The sequence below is a fragment of the Enoplosus armatus genome, chromosome 2 (assembly GCF_043641665.1).
Source record: "Enoplosus armatus isolate fEnoArm2 chromosome 2, fEnoArm2.hap1, whole genome shotgun sequence".
Classification (NCBI taxonomy): domain Eukaryota; kingdom Metazoa; phylum Chordata; class Actinopteri; order Centrarchiformes; family Enoplosidae; genus Enoplosus; species Enoplosus armatus.
In genome coordinates this window covers 26,582,523-26,604,491 of record NC_092181.1, presented here as the reverse complement: position 1 = coordinate 26,604,491, position 21,969 = coordinate 26,582,523, and the positions used below count along the sequence as shown (strand labels likewise).

At 42.2% G+C, this 21,969-nt stretch overlaps 2 protein-coding genes across 2 annotated transcripts; one reads left to right on the top strand and one right to left on the bottom strand.

Annotated features, from left to right (window-relative positions):
• Positions 1-743: 743 nt before the first annotated feature.
• Positions 744-1,442, bottom strand: mrpl21 (mitochondrial ribosomal protein L21). Its single transcript, XM_070923791.1, has one exon. It carries the CDS (start codon positions 1,419-1,421, stop codon positions 837-839), a length of 585 nt encoding a protein of 194 aa, XP_070779892.1. The 5' UTR covers positions 1,422-1,442; the 3' UTR covers positions 744-836.
• Positions 1,443-4,229: 2,787 nt separating this feature from the next.
• On the top strand, positions 4,230-20,678 carry wipf2a (WAS/WASL interacting protein family, member 2a). Its single transcript, XM_070922195.1, has 8 exons — positions 4,230-4,689; positions 10,573-10,717; positions 11,348-11,480; positions 12,547-12,672; positions 13,826-14,509; positions 16,184-16,417; positions 18,290-18,391; positions 20,565-20,678. Exons 2-8 carry the CDS (start codon positions 10,655-10,657, stop codon positions 20,606-20,608), a joined length of 1,386 nt encoding a protein of 461 aa, XP_070778296.1. The 5' UTR covers positions 4,230-4,689; positions 10,573-10,654; the 3' UTR covers positions 20,609-20,678.
• The last annotated feature ends 1,291 nt before the right edge of the window (positions 20,679-21,969 follow it).

The window sequence follows — 21,969 nt, the reverse complement described above, 5'->3', positions numbered from 1 at the left end:
ACGTTTTGTCTCGTCTTCTTGTCTTGTTTCAGATTTGGCCTCATCACCAGAAGGTTGATGGTTTGGGCCCCGAGGAGAAGCTTTAACAAGCACTGCAGTGTAGGACTCACCCAATATCAACATACAGAATCCCGTCAGCTGTCTAGTTGATGCTCATCACATTCAACCGCATCATGAAAAACAATTATTTTAATTAAGAATTTCATTAGTAACTCAGAGAAATGTAACTTAACTAACACGAGTTCAGGATGTAAATGTGTTACGACTCGTTAAGAAAGGGTTCTGACATCATAATGACAAAGAGCACAATAATCTATAACCAGTGAAACGTTTCAAACAGACGGTTTCTTCGGCCAGAAAACATCTGTTTTCTCATGACGGCAGCGGATGTTTTAAGACTTGTAAAGCCAGTTTAAGACTAAAGGTCCTACAACTTATTTTTCTTATCGAGTAATCTGTCAACTATTGTGTTGATTAACTGATAAATGTATGATTTACTTGTTTAGTCTTTATTTTTTAAAGTATTCTATTGATCTGTTTTCCACAACAAGAAACAAGTCATCAATAAGAATTTGAGATACTTTGTTTACCTGTATTCAAAACAAATGTAGGTCTTTAACACCTTTTAATACTTTCCAGGACTTTTAAAATGTGACAACAATGCAAACCTATTAAATATCAGTCATCTGCAAAAGATGAAGCTTTATTTACAGTAAACCCGTCAACAGGCCCCCCCCCCCCCCCCACCTTCACGTGTTTGTTTACATGTTTATAACCATTGGGAACAAACACACCATCAGTCTGTGTGTGAAGTGTCTTCATCGTCACCATCTTCATCATGTCAGTCTGGGGGCCAGCTCGATGCTGTTGATCCTCAGCACCGTCTGTGGCTGGATGATGATCCTCTTCCGCTGGAACCGGTGTCTCTTCCAGAACCTCATGTGGACTTTAGGCCAGGACTCGGTCTTTTCGATCACGGTGGCCTCGACCCTGGCCAGCTCCTTCCCCAGCAGAGGCCTGCCGATCAGGGTGAAGTCCTCCGCGCCGACCATCAGCACCTTCTCCATCCGGATTCGCTCCCCGCACTCCGCCTCAATGTGGTTCTCGATCAGGATCAGGTCTTCGTCGGTGACCTTCCACTGACGGCCGGCGAAGTGCACCACGGCGAACAGCCGGCCGCAGTCCTGCTGGTTGATCCGCTGGTTCACGGTGCTTACCACCGCTGCGTGTCGGCTCCGCTCCTCCTCCTCCGGGACCAGGATCGTCTGCTGCGGCCACGGTGGCCTAGAAAGGGAGGTCCGGGGCACCAGGTCCCCGCTCACGGAGCTCTGCGTTCGGACAGCGGCGGGGAACAGGACAGGGTGTCTGGGTAACAACATGCTGCATGTCCTCCACAGCCCTGCTCCTCTGCTCAGCGCCATTTTGACAGGAAATGCTTTAGTTCGCACCGCGCATGCGTGACCTCTTCTTCTTTTTCTTCTTCTTCTTCGGAGTTTATTGGCGGTCGGCAAACCATCTTAAAGGCGCATTACCGCCATCAACTGGACTGGAGTGTGGAACGCGAGATTATGCAGAAATGTATACAAACAAAATGAATAAATAAATAAATAAAAGAACAAACAAACTCTAAATTCTTTTAACTAAACCAGTTTCATTAAAAAACCTAATAATGCCATATTAAATCTTGCCTGCTGTTTTCCTCAAGAGACCTGATGATGAAAAGTCCAGATGTTTTGCCTTCCTTAGCGACTGAAGAAGGTGATTCCTCTCTACAGTCAAGTAGTACATGTTCAGCTGGTTGAGACCTGCATGACCTATTCTCAGGCGAGGTAATGGCACCTGTAGGTCTACATGCTTAATTCTGAGCGTTTGTTTGGCCAGAATATCCACCTGCTCATGTGGTCTGACGGGCACTAGTAATGAATGGATCTCCCGACATCACCCCTTTTCTCTGATATTTTGGGGTTCTGTTCCTTCACTGCCTGGCCTCCTCTGTAAGAACTGTCAATTTTCCTAAAAGTTTGTGCCAGAAGCTCAGCCTTGTCTAAGTTGACAGCCATTTTGTCCCCACTGTTCATCACTGGTAGCTCATAATTCCTTCTGCGTGCTGTTATGTTGCGTTTCTTCCCCATTATTAATACACACCAAACAGTGATCCTCTATAAATTCTTCAACAACTAAACCATTTGCGTCTGTGCTATTACTCCCCCATAACGAATTATATGAGTTGAAATCTCTAATATATCTTGACTTAATTTCCCACATGGATTATAATAGTTAATTATGTCTATTTGACCTCTGTCAGTCCATACCTTAACCACAACTGATTCATGAACTGTGCTTACATGTATCACCTTATAACTCATTCCATTCTGTAAGAAAGTCGCAGCTCCTCCACCCCTGTCCCTTCTAACTGCAGTGTTTCCCTTTATAATAAAATCCAACTGTGGTTTCAACCATGTCTCCTGTATCCAGATGACTTTGGGTTTCTCTCCCAAATTATCAACATAACTGCTTAAACTCTTAAACGCCATTTGTGATTAAGCTTTTTGCATTCCACTGAAGTATAATTAGCATCATTAAGAGGATCCAGCCCATGTCTGAGAGGTTTGTGTATCTTCATTAAGAATGTCTTTGACGGTTTCCTGTACTTCTCATCTGATTTAACAATTATTTTGATCCTTTCATTCCGGCTTTTCGTCTGTGCCGACCGGTTGGCTATCTCTGCCATAAGTAGGACCTGTGTCTATGTTTCTTGTGTCACATTGTCTTGACGCCTGTCTGTCTCCTGAAACCTTCTTTGCTGCCTCTGCATCACTGATTCCCTGGGCAGCCTTGACTCGCCGCACCTCTGCCGTGCTCTTACTGACCTCGCAGCCCACCCTTCAAAACTCCCGCCACCTACTTCCATCTCTCCTAACACACTTCCTGATCCGTCACTTCCCTCTGCCATCCCCTCGTCCAGTCACAGTCCAGCGTTGCCAGCCACCTTCCCTTGGCCCACCTTACAGTCACCTGACTTTTTCTGCTTTCAAAAGCATTTTATCAGTGGTGGAAATAATGAACACACATAGTAAAATACTACTAATCTACTTAATTATATTTGACTAAAAGTAAACAAGTATTCCAAGTGAAATGGTAATACTTAGAAAAATATAGTTATCCTCAGTAACTTTCTCAGTAAGTATTTTATTAATAGTAATGTAGGTTGTTGAATCTTCTTATGAACTGTAATAGAAATACATAACTCTCATGACTTTTTTCCCTGTTTCTTTTTACAACTGTTATTTTTCCCTTTTCATTATGTCATCTACAAGGTAACAGTAAATAAAATGCAGGAGATAAACATAGTGGTGTAAAATTACAATGCCTCAAAAGATTTGGAATGAGTAGAAATGAGTAAAGGTATTTGATTTCATATTTTAATATATGTACTATTTGTATAATGTGTAATACGTATGATAACTAGATCTGCATGTCACAACTTTGATTTAAGTCTATTAAGTATTGAAATAAGTTAAAAATATAGATAGAAAAATATTAATCTTTATATAGTTCTCCACACATACACACACACACACACACACACACACAAAGTTCCTGATAGAAATACCCAGTTGTGAAAGAGGTACTCAGATCATTTACTTAGATAAAAGAAGTAATAGCACAATGTAAAAATATTCCATTAAATTTAAAAGTCTTGTATTTAAGATTTTATAAATACTTACAGTACAGAAGCGTTTTCAGCAAAATATACTTAAAATATAAAAGGTAGAAATGCTAATTATGCAGAATGACCCCCTTCCAGAGAGTAATATTAGAATATTTCGCTAATATTTTATTATGTTATTTTATTATAACAAAATTATTGATTGATTGATTTTAACTGCTCATATACTGTTGGGTAGTTTAATCTATAACAATACATCATAATGTATAAACTGATCATATGCTTTGTATGAATCTGTATTAATCTAAAAAGTCAGTAGGAACCACAGCTGTCAAATGTATCTTAGTGGGGTAAACGTCCTCAAACTTGTACTAAAGTACAGTAGTTGGGGGTAAAATGTCGTTAGTTACCCTGCACCACACTTCAGAATAGCTGAGCCTCATCATCACATTACGACCTGGGAGTCTAGAATTTCCGGCAGCACTTTAACGCAGCGCAGGTCTGCCTCCATTTTGTGTCGGTCGGCCCGTTTCCGGGTTTCCGAGAAGGGACCGATAAAACGGTGTCAACGGGGAGTATGGCTCTGCTTGCAGGTCGGGAGTGCGGGTAAAGTTTTCCGTAGCTACCTGAAACAGTTCAAAGTGACTCTTAAACAAGTTCAGCAGTTTGTTTTATGCGCTACGTTTTCACAAAGAGCTCTTGTTGGCAGAATTTACAGCCAGCCGGACTGCGCTGACACTGACAGCTGGAAAGTAAACAGCTCGATGCTAACCAGCTAACTTCAGCTAGCTCCACTATAACCGCCACTAGCTGAGCTGGTAAACCGTCGAGGGAAAGCTAACGTTAGCCGGCTAACCTGCGAGTGTTTTTTGGTGGCGTTAAGTTACATCACCGGGACTGGCCAGCACCCTCCCATCCTAATTTCTGTTCTGCTCCGACGACGGATTGCCACAACAGCATTTTCCATTCATGTTGTTTTTGTGGACGAGACTATCAAACCTCCTCTTCTTCGAGCCAGGGTAAGTTAATTATTAGGATGTTGAAGCTAACTTTACTCCACCTAAGTTTAAGCTAGTGCCAGGTATGTTTGTTACAGCGGATCCTTACCGGGGAGCGGCTGCAGCAACCTGCCCAGGCCTGATAAATCCTGTTTTATGATTTATCCTGTCACTCGGTTTGCATGTTTTTTTTTTTTTCTTGTAGGAAAATGCTCAATTCGTCCAACAACATGTATGCTTTATGATTTAAAATGTGAATAAGTAAATGGGGTGCTTGCTAGTTAGCCGAAGAGGATGTTTTTTATGGCACAATCTGCTCCTGGAAGTCGGTGAACACACAAAGCCGGCTATGTTATGGCAATCTCGGGCTGTCAGTGCCCCAAAAAATGCCTAGAAACACACACAGAGCCACAGGCCTGTAGCTCATTTTATTTCCTTGACCACAAAAGCATCCAACTTCCTCATGCAGCCCCCCTCCCTGGTTGTGTTTCTCTGTGCAGCGTCACGCTGTTGATGTGGGGAAACTTTTCCCCAACTGTTTGCATGAACAGCTTTATGGAGACCAAACCTCGGGGATCATGGCCTACTTAGCACCTCACCTCACTTTGATCTTGAATGGAAAGGATTAGTCAGATTACAGGGGTCAAAGGTCAGGACCTGTTGTTTTTATCAGTGTGTTTGTGTAAATACATATATGCTGCAGAGGTATCAGGACAAGAAATATCCTATTTTCTATAAGACATCATATCCTAACATCAAGAAGAGACTAATATGTGATTTTTAATATGGATACAATATTATAGTCATTCATAATTTAAATATCCAGTACCTCATATGTCCTCCTATGTGTTATTAATTTTTCTTATTCATCTTATGGAGCGTTTTCTTTCTTTCTTTTTTTTCACATCATGAAAAGAGTCATGGCGTGTTTCACATGTGTAGTGCTAAAATGCTGAACAGTGGTGAGTATCATTTAAAACCTTTCAATAGCTGTGGCAAAACAATACTTGAATTTTGCTATCAATACCAGAACAATACTCTAATACCTTACTTTTCTAGTGTAAGAACACTCTCTTCAAAAAAAAACGTTTTTGGTTTAACTTAAATAAGTCAAACTTTTCCTGACACTTACAACCATGAGAGACATTTTGTCTAAAATGTTGCTATATAATTGACAAAATGCTGTTTCAGCTTTCAGTTCCTGACCATTTTCAATTCTTGGTAGTCACGAACACATTTCGGACGATATCCAGCCCTAAAGCTGACCTCTCGTTGAGATAGTATGGTTTAAAGTATTAGTGTCTGATCCCACTCCTAGTTCCTTTTTAGCTTTTGATTCAATAGTTTATTATGATGTTCATTTAATCTCATTTAGCCTATTATATAAATAAATATTAACTAAATATTTCTATTTTATTTTATCTTCTTTTAATTTATCTCATGCACGTCGCTAATTCACTGCTTCTCAACAGTTGGAATTGGAGCTGCAGCCCATAAATCAATAAGTCTGTCGACAGAAGATTTAATTTGATAATCATCATTTCAGTTTTGCCACTATTTAGTTTTCTATTATATGATATCTCCAGCGGATATACGATATGAGTCTTGGACTGGGAACAATTTGACTATTTTAAAATATTTTCTAGATCGATCAGTTAATCTCTCCGTCACAGGTAAACTTTTAAAAACATGGACCTGTGTCAAGCTCTCTTAACATGTTTATTAAAAAACTTTACTCTTGCAGTTACTAAAGGACAGAAGACAAGGACCAACTTAATCCCAAGTGTTCTGTAACTAGACACTTTTATTTTGGTCTTTTTGATCCCTTTAAGACGTTCAGTAATTCTTACATTTGTTAATGATTTTGCAAAATACTTGTGTCAGCAAGAGAACTGTTTTTGTTTGGCATCAGCTGTAATTCAGAAAAGAAGAGTGTAGATTTTCCAAAAACTGGAAAGTATTGTCAGCTGCAACAAGCCACTATTTTTAATATCCATTAATCTATCTAGTGTGTAAGATGTCGTTGTAATGGAAAATTCCCATCAGAGGTTACGAAACTGATGTCCTCATAGTTGTTTATGTTGTAAATCAAACTGTATTTAATTTACATTAATATAAAACAGAGAAAAACAGAAAGTCTTTGTACTACCAAAGCTGTAACAAGCACTTAATTGTGATTAATTGATTATCAAAATTGTCTTTGATTAAATTCCTGCTGATGGATTAAGCAGTTAATCAACTAATTTTTTGTACAGTTATAAGCACTAAAAGTAATCTAAAACATTTACATGACATGGTTTCATCTGTCCGACCGGTTAAACGTTTATACGTCTCAATTTAAAGAAGGACGTTTGACGGCTGGATAATTACTCTGATTATTGGTGGAATAATAACGGACGTAATGCAAACACAGTCTGTTTGTGTCTGTGGCTTCAGTCTCTGCGCGTTCAGCAGATCTTGAAACATTTCTTTTTCCACCAGAGGACAGATAACCCCCCACTCTCAGTTTCTGTCTCCGCCGCTGTGTCTTTCCGTCTAAACCACGTCACCGACTGACTGGCGAGCTTGCTCGGCGAGATTCCTTTGGTTTCCCTCGGTGAAAACCTGTCCCAACACTCAACCAGGCAGCCTGAGGAATGGAGCAGCAGCGGAGGGTGAGGGTGGGGTGAGGAGCCAACGCTGCCTGCATGAGCCAACAATGGGCCCAGACGGCGAACTGGTTTGGGGAGATCCAGTGACCTCAGTCATTGTGTGCAGAGCTGACACATTTAGAGCAGTTTCAGGTACGGGAATGTCGTAGGTACGTTTAATATGGACAGACAAACTCACATGACCACACAAAAGCAACTTTTACTTTAGTAAAAATTAGAAAAACAGCTTCATCATTAAATGGCATTCTGGGTATAACCATTTGCTTTTGTTTTGATCATTAATCGTGAAAATAGTCAAAATCATTGTAACGTCTTCTAACGTCAGATGAAAAGATTAACACCAGTGTTTCATTCAAAATGTTTCACATTTCAGCCAAAGCTAACATGAAGCTTCAGCAGTCTTGAGTTTGATAAATCAGACTTACTGTCTCTCACTTTGTGTCAGTATCACCTCGCAGGAAACACCTCTTTGTTAATGCAGTATCACTTGCATTATAATCTCTTCAGGCCCCGATCTCTTACTGACCAGTTTGGACAGGAGGAACAAGTACAATGACCAGTAACACCAGTGTACCATATGGACATGTCAGTATTGTTTTAAGACAGACTTTTGAATTGTGAACCTATCCTTTAAAAGACAGCAACACATAGTTGTCTCCTTAACTTTACTACAGGAAAGCATTCCTGCAAAGCACGAACCCCACCTACATACACTCCTCCCAGTGAAGACACCAAAGTCAGTTGGATTCATCGTCTGGGGTTCATGAATGTCTGTACTAACTTCCATGGCAGTGGTTGTCAAGATTTGAGATCAACAGAGCAACACTGTCTGCTAGTGTGGCTACAAATGTGTTGAAAGCTGAGATTTTTAAACCCTCGAGGCACCACTTCTCTCTCTCAGCCCTCGTTGTTAGACTGAGGATCCTTGTGGAGATGCTCCTCTCCTCTCCACACTTCACTGATGTATCCCAGGAGCTGCTTCAGCAACAGCTTCCTTCTTCCAAGAATGTCTTCTTTGAGGGCACGTTGAGCCTCAGCCATTTGTTTCCGCTGTGAAGGAGCAGGATGAAACGTGTCGGCATCCAGCGTCAGTCTTCTTGTTTTCTCTCTAACGCAGCATTCACACTCGCAACTAATCCTGGTGATCTCACGTTTTACCTGTTCAGGGTTTGTTCTACAAATAGGTGGAGCGACTTTCTTCACCTCACGCCTCATAAAGCCACGATGGCGTTTTTTGAAATGAGTAATAAAAACGTTACGGCGCTACATTTTGGATTTAGTTGAGAACGTCCACCGTCAGACTCCATCACAGTGAGGATTGTCTCACTCGTGGTGGTTGTAGGGGAGATCTTGTTTTAGGTCTATTCTGACGTTCCAACAGTTTTCTATTAGATATTTTACTCTCATCTGAGTCATGTTTCGTATCAGGCCAGCCACAGATCATGTGAATCATCCTGGGCACTGTCACAGTCACTTTAACAGACAGAGGGAGAGACTCGTATTGTGCGTTTCTTGCCACAGGAGCCCAAATAAAAGCACTTTAATATTGTGCTCTACACGATAAAGCACTTTCCCTCTGCCTCTATAATACAGCAGCTTATGTCTCTTAGTCCTTGTTACTGGAGGCAGTAATGAAGTCGTTCACCACAACAGACTGAGCTCTCCTCTGGAAAAAAAAAAATACCAACCCAAAAAAAACATTTTACTGGTTAAATTCAAAGGCTTTCATTTGCTCTCGAATAGAGTCGACACTGAACAGGGAAGTTAAATACGTTTTTAAAGTACAGTTGTACTTATTTGACTTGGTGATATTTATTTAAAGTGGAAGATCCTGCGTTTTGTGTCTCTCACCTGTGTTGATGTTTGTTCCAGCTCGACTCAGTTGGACAGTGTTGTCAGTACACAGGTTTCCATCCAATTGTAGCGCAAAGTTTAACCAAATCTTCAGAAAATCGGCAGAAGAAAATACTAATTTATGCGCGTTTCTGTCCACTATTGTTATGCGAATATTGGCTGTTGATTCATGGAGGTAAGCAGTAGGTGGCGCTAGTGGAAGAGGTTGCAACAAGATGACGTAATTGAAGATGGCGAGCGTAGAAAAGGTGATGGAAATAGTTAGTTTCATGTATTATTTTAAGGAATGTTATTGTCTCCTCATCTCTCCCTTGGCCGTATTATAAGAGCTGGACACTGGACCCAAAGATGGCGCCTATTCAGTCCAATAAGAATTGCTCGGCCTGGTGCACTCGCCAAAAAGCGTTTCTATCTTCCAGGTTTACCTCCAGAGGCATGCGGCCCGCTGAATATGTGCAGCAGTGTTTCTCCTGCTCGGCCCACAGACTTTACATTGTGATGAAGTCACAGATTCTTAAATTGCTTTTCTCGGTTTGAGGAAAGTTTTACAAATATATAATACAAAAATTCATAATAGAAATTTAATAATTTATGTTGGTGGTCTAAAGGGAAAATGCTTTTGGGCTGCAGGGGAAATTTTTGCTGCAATACCGCGAGTGGCCACTGGGCAAAATTTCATCTGCTGCCATCGTTTGTCTCTCCAGCGGAAACTTCAGCAGACATGCTTCATGTACAGAATGATTCATTTGCCAAGTCTCTTTCTATTGTACCAACTTTTCCACCTTAGTCAAGCATAAAAAGGTTTTTGCCACATTTTGCGTTTCCACTTTTTTAATGCGCAAATTAAAAGTGCATATAAAAACAGCTGGATGGAAACGTACCTGCTTTCAGGGTTGAGCACATTGACTGGGTTTTCAACTATTTCTGTAAAATATATATATTCTGTGTTGTGGCTCACCCATCCATCAGCAAGCTGCAGCTGTGCACAACCACTAGGGGAGTGTTTTCCCAAAACCAAAGGTTGTCCACTGGGGAAGATGTTTCACTCTGTGGCCGTTTCTTTCCAATAACATTTGCACAGAAGATAGAAAGGTATTTAATTATTGGCACGGCTCTACATCTAGTATTTTAGGTTTTCTAACTATGACAAATGTTTGAAGAAGCCCACCAGTGTTTGGTATACCTCACAAACTAGTACATCAAGAAAGTAAGACGATGATTGGTTAACCAATGGCCAAAATGCCCCTAAAAATGAGAGCAAGCGAAGAAGAAGAAAAGACTTCTTACCTTCGTACGGAGCTGATGATGCCAAAATGAGCTTCACCCTTTAGTGCTGTAAGTGCAGTGAAGTTTTTACCCGTGACTGCTTCATCAGTAAAGCAGATGTGTTGTTTTGCAGGAGTCAGCGTGTGTCGTCCCAGCTGAGACGGTGAAGTCACCGGTCCTTACCCCACACAGAGAGGTGCCAACAGAGGGACAGGATGCCTATTCCTCCCCCTCCCCCTCCTCCCCCAGGACCCCCGCCTCCCCCCACCTTCAGTCAGGTCAGTGACTGAAAACACACAGAATTCGTCCATAAGACAGTTAAATTCTTACACGAGTTGAGATGTTTGCAGACCTGTTGTCTGTTGTCACATATGATGAGGAATCGCACGCTGCCCAGTTCTATCATTCAAAATCATTCACACATTTAACCACAACTTCTACTGTTATTAAATACACTGCACTAAATCCTGCATTCATGACTCTTAAAACCTTAAAGTCCCAGTATTTGAGTCAATGCTTTGTTTCCCTTCATACTTCTTCGACTTACCAATCGGCATCTGGAGCAGCTACCTGTTCTTTGACTCAGTCTAGCAAAGACTTGCTTATAATAACAAATACTTGTTCTAAGAGATCCGTTACTTAATCTTGAGTCCAACCTGAAGTCTGGGCTGATGATCATGTTCCTGGCATGAACGTTAATTATAGCAAAATACACAGTTTCAGCGACTGCAGTCCAAATCTTTAACCTGCCGTCCAGTAAACCAGCGACTGAGTCATGTGATTTTTCTTTACAAGCCGTGGTGTGTGTGTGGGTGGTGTGAACCCAAACAAACCACATAAACTCTCCACTACGGTTCAGACCAGAGGAACTGGAGGTGTGACCGCATATCATTTAACTTCCTCCACAGGCGAACACGACCCCTCCCAAACTGAGCTCATCGGAGACTAAAGGCAGAGGAGCGCTGCTGTCAGACATCTGCAAAGGCACCAGGCTAAAGAAGGTCGCCGCGGTCAACGACCGGAGCGGCCCGATTATAGAGAGTGAGTCACACACACACACACACACACACACACACACACACACACACACACACACACACACACGAACTGATGTGTTAACAGTGAGCTCATTGAAGATCTGCACATAGAGAAATGTGGTGTCCACAGAGATGTCAGTAGGAGTAGTTAGTTATGACAGTTAGTTATAGTGTTTATGACATAAAAAGAATGAACTAACATACAAGTGTAAAAGTTACGTTTCTATAAAGTTATAGAAATAGTAGTTTGACAAAATAAACTCAAAAAACAACTGAGCAAACTTTGGCTAGTAGTAAGCTAGTTATTGGACCTTGAGTTCAGATTGTTTTTGTCAAATAATTCTACAGTTTTGTTTAATGTTGAGCTTCATAAAACAGGACAGAGGCGTAGATATAACTATATATATATATATATATATATATATATATACTTCATACATTTCATAAATGCTCCATGCTTTGCTTTTATGACTTCAAGAGTTGGTGATTTGTCACAGAACTGCAGGGTGATTTATCCATTTAACCAGAACCTGAACTCCTACAGTTCTGCCTTTCTCGGCTTCCTCTGTGGGGGAAAATGAGTTATTTGGACTCTTCTATCCATTTCTAATATATTTTAAAATGTGTACTAATCTTCAGTAAAGGAATGTCTGTAATGACTTCTGCAGATTTAACGGCATTTATTAAAGGCTGGTGAGTCTAAACTATTATTCCAACTAGTAAAACAGTTTCAAGGAAAATGATTAAATTTGGAGATATTCAATATCATCAAAAGGCTTGAAAGTATTCAGATAAAATGTTTTAGCTAAAGGTCAGAAGCCCTCCACACAAATGCTGCTGTATTGAGCTGGGAATGAGCCCTCTGTGTGCCTTATCATACTTTTTTATGACACGTTTCCTACTTGATAAAGATTAAACTCTGATTGAAATGTTGCTGATAAAAGTTGTTCCTCCCTTCCTCTGCACACTTATCCTGTCCCAATAACTCTGAATATTCTCTCCAAATACTTGAATATTAAAATGTATTTCTAGTTCTGTCTATATTGATTTGTGTCTCCTCTTTTCACCAGAATCAGGAGGAGGAGGAGGAGGAGGAGGCGGCGGCGGTGGTGGTGGTGGAGGTTTTGGTGGCGGAGGGCCAATGGGAATGGGAGGCCTTTTCCAGGGAGGTGTGCCAAAGTTACGGGCAGTTGGAGGTAAAAACTTTGTGTGTGTGTGTTAGATAGATTTATCATATCTTTGTTTTATTTTTATGTGCTATATGAGTTTGCTTGCTACGTTCGCATGGTTTCTGTGAAGGCTACACTGTTTTTGTCAAAGTGTCCTCATCGTTTGTGTAAATGAATAAACCAGAGAGGGGACCTGAAGTCAAAGTCCACCTGATGGCAGTGAGCTAATAGCTCAGTCGAATATATAACATCTGTCAGTAGTTTATTCAGCAACAAGCGAACACAAACAGTCGCACTGAGAAATGTATGAATCAGCAGAGAGGACTTGGACATGAACATGGTTATTTCCAGCTTAATGGACCCCCCCCCCCCACACACACACACACACACTCCCACCCCCGGTCCACTTATCTCTGATGGAGCATATTTGTGGCTGGAGCTAAAGCAGTGAGGAACGAGGGGTATGAATTATGAATGAAAAGCTAGAACTTGCTTATTCATAGAGGTATCAAATATTTACAGTTAGAATCTGCATGGTGTTAATGCAGAACAGAGTGACTCTGACCTTTGACCTCACAGTAAACTGATATAGATTTGATGACATGGAGGCTGTTAGCAGTTAGCTGTTTCTGGGTGTGTCCCACCATTACGGACTGAGTTTTTCTATGCAGTAATATGAGAAAGTACTTTGATTCGTCAGGTATTTTAATTTATTGGACATTCCTGTCTGGTTAATGTCTTGCTCAATTTATTTTTAACAATATTTACTACATCACAATGTATTGATACTGTGACATGAAATCGTATGTACTTTGATAGAGGGTTTATGGTGGTTGAAACGATAAGTTTATTAATTGATTAGTTCATCAACAGAAAATTAATCAAGTAACTATTTTGATAATTGATTAATCATTTAAGTAATTCTTCCAGCGTCTCAGATGTGAGGATTTCCAGCTTTCCTGTGACTCGTGTGATTGTTTAAGAGACTCTTTTTGGGTTTTGGGCTGCTGGTCGGACAAAACGAGCATCATCTTTAGGAAATTGTGATTGGTTCATTTCTCCAACAAAGATAATCATCAGGTTAATTGATGATGAAAATAATCGTTATCATTGTTTTTACCTTCGTTTGTCTGTTAATGTCTGTGATGCCTTAAACACCGTCTCTCTGTCCTCCCTCCAGATGGTTCAGCCGGGGGTTCGGTGGGCAGATCCGCGTTGAGGCCCCCGGGGTCCCGGCCCGCGGCCCCTCGCCCCCCCACAGGCCGCTCCTCCTCACCCTCCCCCCCCAACAAGCCCTCTGCTCCGGAGCACCAGCGCTCCCACCGCCCCTCGCTCCCTGACATCTCCCGCCCCTCCAGCAGCAGCAGCAGCTCCTCCACAGGCAGCGGGATGAAGCACAGCACCTCCGCCCCGCCTCCTCCTCCACCCTTCAACAGAGGCGGCCGTGGCAACGCTCCGCCTACGCCCAATCAGAAAGCACATGCTCCACCCTCCTCATCCTCCTCTCACAGCAGAGAGAAGCCCCTCCCACCGACGCCCAACAGAGGCCTCACCCCTCCCGGCTCCGTGAAGCCGCCCCCGTCTTCCAGCAGACCGCCAACAGGTGGCTCCTCAGCTCCTCCACCTCCCCCACCGTACAGACCGCACACATCGGGCGGCGTCTCCAACGGGCCGTCCCACGTAGACGGGGGCGGGGCTCCGGAGCTACCGCAGAGGCACAACTCCCTGCACAAAAAACACACATCAGGAGGCGGCAGCCAAGGACGCAGCCACGCTCCTCCACCTCCTCCCTCATCGTCTCCATCCTCCCAGCAGGGCGGCAGACCACCACCGCCCGCCAGAGAGCCACCGGGGCGCAGAGCAGGTACAACCATCTGCACTGACAACACACAGAACCGTCAGTACTCATGTCTTTTAAAGGTCAGACGCTGCAGATTTGATGTCAGGGCTTTGTGTCAGTCAATTAAAGAGAAACCGTTGGAGATCACTTCACCGTCTGTCTGGAGAAGGATTATGAAGTGATTTCTCTCACTTCTTCAGCAGTAAACCACATTTTAAATGTGCTTCAGGAGGCACCCTTGAAGGAAAAGTCCATCTAAAAACATAATTCTGCTGCTGCTGCTGGTGTACCTCCATAAATCTGGGTCCATTACAGTGTGTCATCACCACAAACTGATTGTGGATCAGTGTTAGATGAGCTGCAGCTAACAACTATTTTGATTATTCTCCTCGTTTCTCCTCGTTTCCTGTCATCTCTCTACTGTCGACTCTCTGAAAAAAGGCTTAAAATGCCTCAAAAAACACTTGTAGTTCTACAACTTCGACCGACTAATCCATCATTTGACGAATCATTTCACCCCTGAACATGTTTCACTGTGTATATATGTGTGGCTGCTCCTTCTCATTGAACAGTCCCAGTGATGGAGACAACATCAGAGTGCTTTCTCAGCTGGAGGAATGTTCATTCAGAGGCCAAAGCGAGTTTTGACTCGTTATCTCTGAACCTCTGAAGCTCAGCGCAGCCTTAAAACTGAGTCGAAACGTTTCCTCCTCATGATCACACCTGATCTGTGACTGTAGGACGATTCTGAAAGTAGAGCAGAGGGCAGCGACAGGATTTGTTTTCCTCCATGTAATGTATAACTCCTCCCCCTGCTTCTGACTGTAGTATCCCAGCCAGTTGTCTGCACAGACACTTAACATCCTTTGGTTTAATATTTCCTGCGTCCGTGTTTTGGGAAATTACCTTTTTCCTCATTCAATCTACAGTCGGGGGAAATTAAAGTATTTCAGCACGAGGAGCAGATATTCTGTTGGCGTCCTTTTGGATAGATGCTATGTAAATGATAACACATTAGATGCCCCTGTGTTGTTCAGTTGTGTGAACCCAGAGGTTGATATATGTAGAAACAAATACTGGAGGATTTAAGACTCCTTCACCTACAAAACACCGTAGATTTTATAAAATGAATCTTGGAGAAATTAAACTTCTGGTTTCCTCCCCAGAGCAGATTTATGGCTCACTGGAAACACATTCATAATTTGAATTCAGAGTGAACACACGAAACAGGAAGGCACTTGTTAGCTGGAGCTCCGTGTTGTGATTGGACGACGGAGCGATTCGCCACGAGGCCTCCTGGTTTCTCTGCATTCCTGAAGCCCTGTGGAATATTCCAGCATTCCTCTTCACTTTCACTGTCTCTGCTTTTCCACTATGTTTACATTAAGTTGCAAGACGTCCTCTGTTTCTTTCAGTGTTCCTGTTTTCTGCTCGTCATTGTGTTCTCTTTTATTTCCTCATGTTTAAAAGTAAATATAAGAGAGACAGAAGAAGTTCAGTACAATAGTTAAACTGGGGACAGACAGTTGATTCATCACAGAGAATATTTAGTAGGATATATTTGTTTGTTAAAGGGACCAAAACTCCTCTGTGGATCACGTCAGGATACCTGAAGTACACAAGTGATCTGTCAACATTAAAGTCCTTTTTAATAACATCATACATGTCATCCTGTGTGTGTGTGTGTTATCCACACAGCTCCCCAGGTGCCCCCTCTCGGGTCTCGTAACGGCGGCCGGGACGCCCCTCCTCCCCCGCCCCCTTACCGCATCCACAGCTCTGTGACCTCAGAGCCCCACAGCCGAGTGAGCAAACCGCCTCCGCCTCCCTCCTCTTCCTCCATCTCGTCCTCCTCCTCCAGAACCCCGGCTGGACCCCCTCCACCGCCCCCGCCCATCCGGAACGGCCACTCCTCCTCCAAGTCCGTCATAGGTGAGTCAGGCATCGTCATATTCCTCCTTCCCATTCGTGATTTCACCCCCGACGGCTGCGAAAAGATTTGTATATTTACCAGTTTCGGGGTTAACAGCCAACTTAAACTACTTTAGTACATTTATTGTCACAGTAACCAATAAACTACCAGCTATGAAAAACCAACCACAACTACACAGGACTCACCTCCCACCTTCCCGAGTTAGCTGTGACACCTGAACGCATCGTGCCGGATTTCATGAAAACTAGTCGGCAGGCGAGCAGAGAGGTCGAAACCTGTCCCTTTTTGATATCCCAGAATATCTGGAATACTATGTACTCTCATGCAGCCAGACTTCTTTCCACCCTTCAGCGTGGCTAAAATCTGGCAGAAGAAACGTAGGGGAAAATAAAACAAGCCGTATTGTTGGTGCTTCTTTAAAACTAAGAGTTTGGACGGGCTGCATGAAATGAGATGCTGTGACTCCTGACGCGTCTGTTCCCTACACACACTTCTTTTTAAACGCACCAGTTATTATGCTGTTGAGCCAGTATTGGCCTCACTTATCTTTTATTTTTATATCACTGAGGATTGAACGCATGGCTAAGGGTGAAGGTAGAATGATTCTACAGTCACACGACATGTAAACATGGGTTTATGATCTTGATGTGATGGTGATGAATGACCGTCGATAGTCAAATGTTCCTCTGCGGTCATGCAAACGAGCCCTTTTTTTATTTCCTGTATTACTGGAACAAATCAGGAGGGCAGGGACGGTTCTTAGATTACTGTCTGAGGTTCATGTGTCCTGGCAGACAACACAAGACGATCACAATATTGGCTCCGTGATATGTTGTGCTTTTCTATTTCAGCACTTTGACTATAATGTTAAATTGCTAAAGGTGTTTGAGGTTGTTCATCCCCACGCAGTGTACAGTGTTGGACTTGTACCCCAACTTTTAGGACAATGTGGCAGTATAATAACACTGAATATACAGAGGTAACCAAGGTAACCAGGGGGTGTTTTAAAAATCAATCACCTAATTAACTGGTCACATGTTTCACCGCTAAAGACCAGACAGAAGGCCGAAAGTGCCCAAAACAGGAAGTCTGCAGCCTGTGGCTTTCTGAATTCTCAGTCCCACAAAGGACTCGACCGCAAACATTAAAAATAAGATTGTATTTTGGTTGTTCAGCTTTTGAAAAGGGCCACATGTCTTACACTGTTTCTCAGATGTGGATGTAAACACCCTCAAATGAAACAGACTGCTGTATAATACATTAACAACAACGTGTAAACAATGCATGAATGTCCAATTTAGATGCAGTCTTGCACATCGAAAACTCTGATTGACCTGTGTGTTATTAACAATGTTTTGTTCCTCAGGCCTTCATGAAAATGTTGTTTTTGTAGTTTTGAGATCACTGTTGAGGAAGTCAGGGGGGGGGACTACTTCATGCTTGGTTTTTTAAGTATCTTTAAGACGCAAAGTATTGTCGGTAATCAATCAATAAGATATTTAATGGCAGTTCTAGTATTTCATTAATGTTATAACCGTTTTTTAAAGGAGCATCTATGACTTTAATTGATGTTTTGTCCTCATTTACTGTACATACATGAGCGTAAAACACCGCTAACTGACCAGCAGGCCATGTAGTTGAGTCAACATGCCAACAAAAACTGACATGTTATAATTCAAGAAATTATACAAACAGATAAATCTATTATTTATGCATATTGTCGATGATGTTAGCCCATTATTTTCTACTTGTGTAGACTTCAGATAGTTACTGACCATTTCCCAAAACATACCTTCGGTGTTTAGACTGATTTCCTTCCTTGCAGCTGGTACGATATGAGACTAATAAACTTGATGTTTTTCTTCCCTCAGATGATTTTGAATCCAAGTTCAACTTCCACCCTATTGAGGACCTTCCACCTCCAGAGGAGTACAGGCATTTCAGCAAGGTCTACCCCAGCAAAAACAACAAGGGTACGAGCACAGCTGTGTTATTTAATCAGACCTGACGGAGGAGAAAATACTCCTTTCAGTACATTTATCTTTTCCTTACGTGTGTGGATGCACTCTCACATTTCCATCCTCCTCGCTGAGAGTGTTGTCAAGTTTGTTTGTCCAGTAAAAGAAGAGATGTGACGTGATGAAAGCACAGGGCTGAAAAGAGGTTACTTAAGTCTGCGGTTTGATTCTGAGATTGTGTGCGAGTTGTTGTCGCTGTGTGATTGTTTTTTTTGGAGACCGCCGTGTTTGCTTACAGTCGTTATCTTTCGGATAGCGGATCATGATTTATGGCCCATTTACTGCCCTGTTTGGTGCCTTGTTTGGACGAGTTGGCCGTTAATTGTTGGGGTTGTCTGGATCCGTCTGTCCACGTGTTCAGTCAGTGCGTTTACATCAACTGAAGTAACCATGTTACACGTTTACACGCACTGTAGCAGTGGTGGAATGTAAGTACGTGTACTCAAGTACTGCACTTGACCACAAATGATCTGTACTTGACACTTTCTACTTTTATATTATATTATTATATTACATTTTACTCCACTACATATCCCTGACGGCTGTAGTTACTTTACAAAACATATGAATACGTTTTAAAATGATGATGCATTGTAAAAAAAAAAAAAATGTAACTACCTAACAAGTTTATGACATTTGAACTTTTGAACTGTTTGTCAAATGAATCAGCGGCTGTTTTTATAACTGATTAATTTTATTAAGGCAAGTTTATACAGCACCATTCAGACACAAGGCAATTCAACGGGCTGTATCGAGGCAAGTTATATATCTAATTTATTGGAAAGATGCAGTACACGGCAATGTTTCCGCCCTGATTTGAACGAGCAGACAGTTTAAACAGACCTCGGGTATTCAGGAGGCTTACTCCACAGGTGGGGAGCATAGGACCTGAAGCTGCTTCACCTATCTTGGTTTTGATTCTGGGAATGCGGAGTACCTGAGATACCTGTCCCAGATGGCCTGAGGGGTCTGGATGCTTCGTGATGTAAAAGGAAAAGGCCCGAGACCATTTAGTGCTTTTATAGACAAGTAATAGGATTTTAAAGTCTATCCGTTGTCATTTTGGACTGTTGGTCAGGACAACATAAGGATGCATCTCTGGATAACTGCAACGGCATTTCTCACTTCTCACACTTTACATTGTGGTATTAGTACTTTTACTTAAGTAACAGATCTGAATACTTCTTCCACCACTGCACTGGTCTAACCTGGTTACTGTAAATCTCCTCTAGGACCGAGTGCGTTACTTCAACAGTCAAATGTTCGTCTGTGGAAACCGACTTATTTAGAATTAGTTTTAGGACTTTTGCTGGAATTATTTGAAATACAAGCATGCATCGCCACCTGAAGCGATCCTTTCACGCCGCTCTACGCTGAGTAGATCAGAGCCATCGTTAATGTTCAAGAAAAACAAAGCCGGATATCTCCAGAATAATGAGAGTTTTTGTCTTTGTGGTTTCTTCAGTGTTTCTCACAGGTTGAAAATGGATTTCTACATTTCCAACATACCACACTGGAGAGTTAAAACAAAACACAGCGTTGTGATGGGGGTTAGGGTTAAACAAAGACCTCCACCAACAAAAGCCATATGCCATACATTCGATCTGTGTTGCTGTTGTTTATTCCATCATTTACCAACTACATTTATTATGAAGACGAGATGAGGTGTCTGACCATCTCAGCTAAAAGATTCATTGCATTTCCGAGCTCAACATGCAGAAATATACAAATCTGGACTTAATCAACCTGCACATCAAGACACAGGGATGAAAAACTCTTTTCTATACGTAGGCAGGCTCTCCAAATCCATTTTAAACATATTTGAGGGTGTCTCGGTGGGTTAGGGGTGAAGACTTTGACCATGTGTTGTTGCATCTCTCCCTCATTTCCTGTCATCTCTCACTACTTTCTGCAATAAAAGCACAAAAAAAACCCCCAAATACTTTAAAGAGGTGCACATGTTTGGGGAAAAACAGGAAGTAAGATAAAATCAGCTGATCTTGACTTCTATATGTTTCCCTAATCATGTCGCAGCAGCCGTGTGGGATTTACAGTCTGTTTTACACAGTTCATCATTTCTACCAGTGTGTGTTTTAAAGTGTGACAACGTCTCTCCTTCTGCCCTCAGCCATGATGAGAGGAGCTCCTCCAGCGCCGCCGGTGGGGAGGTGAACGACTGACCACAGCTCAGGACTTGAACTCTCAGCCGACTCGATGGACGGTCGATGGGGCGGGACGGGAGGGGGGGAGAGGGGGGCACTCAAATCACAAACACACTACAACACAAACACACTAACGCTAAACCAGCAGCTGGAAGCACAGTGGCACTACGACACCACGCAGGTTTGACACTACTCGCCGGTCACTTTCTGTCTTTGCACGAGAGAAAACAAAAACCACTCGGGGGGGGGGGGGGGGGGGGGACTCGACCTTTTCTGACAGCGACCGCCTCGACTTCACATCAGGACCAAACTCCGAACACTTCCAAAACTGTGCATTCCATCTTTTCTTTAATGCAAATTCATGATGATAACGGTGATTTTCATAATTCTGAATCTTTTTATTTTGTTTGATTTTATTGTTTTGGTGTTAGCATTAATTTGGGGGGAGGGGTCAACAATAGGAATGGAAACTGTCTTTTGAAGTTATGTTTTCAGCAGATGAATTTACACTTCCCACAAATCTGCTAATGAATGTGGGGCTTATTGATGGTTATTTTGTCTGGGTGATATTTTGTCTGTAATTGCCATTCCAGCTGTGCCAGGTGAGGGTGCGTTTGAATCTAATCTCTGTGTCAGTGTGCCAAACGCGGGTGGAGTCAAATGAAGTGCGCAGAGTGACAGATTCCACACATGTTCTATATATAATTGACATGTTTTAAATTCTCTTTTTGATCATGGACAAAATGCATTACTGGACAACTTGCTAAGTTATGACAGAAGCCTTGCCTGGTTGATTATTTTACATTTGGAGAGGGACTATTTCCTGTTTTTTTTTTTTTTCTTTCTTTATTCTCTGCTTCCCTTTATTTGGGGCTGTTTTATATTCCCATCTTCAGGCGATGTTGCACGGCAGCTTAACTGTTAAACCGAGACACTGTGCATGACGCTTATTGATGCACTTATGCTAACTGAGGATCCTGAGACCAGGATTACATTCACGTCGATGTGACAAACATCTAGAAACACTAAGAGGGTTCATGTCTGACAAACTGTAGTCCACATAGCCAGCATGTTTCTCCAAACACTCTGTGGTTCCTGTGAGGGCCACAGCGGAGGCCAACGCTGAATTATTATTTGTTTACTGGACCAAGTGTAGAGGATTTAGCTGTAGGTGTGCAGTGCAGAGTTTTGGAGGTGTTTATAAGGGATCATTTATCAACTTTCTGTCCAGGGAAGTCGGTCGAAAAGCTCAGCTCTGTTCTGAATCCATGGTTGTACTTTTGCTGCTGGTGGCCCCCCTTTTTTTTCCTTTTTTTTTTTTTTATAGAAAGAGTGTGCGGCCAGAGAAAGATGATATATTGTTTAATTGCT

What these genes read in the sequence shown, in the direction of transcription:
- mrpl21 (XM_070923791.1), bottom strand. Translation starts at nt 1,421, where the DNA reads ATGGCGCTGAGCAGAGGAGCAGGGCTGTGGAGGACATGCAGCATGTTG.
- wipf2a (XM_070922195.1), top strand. Translation starts at nt 10,655, where the DNA reads ATGCCTATTCCTCCCCCTCCCCCTCCTCCCCCAGGACCCCCGCCTCCC. An exon ending in CTCCCCCCACCTTCAGTCAG is followed by an intron (nt 10,718 to 11,347) that starts GTCAGTGACTGA and finishes CTTCCTCCACAG; the next exon opens with GCGAACACGACCCCTCCCAA. An exon ending in CTCCTCCAAGTCCGTCATAG is followed by an intron (nt 16,418 to 18,289) that starts GTGAGTCAGGCA and finishes TTCTTCCCTCAG; the next exon opens with ATGATTTTGAATCCAAGTTC.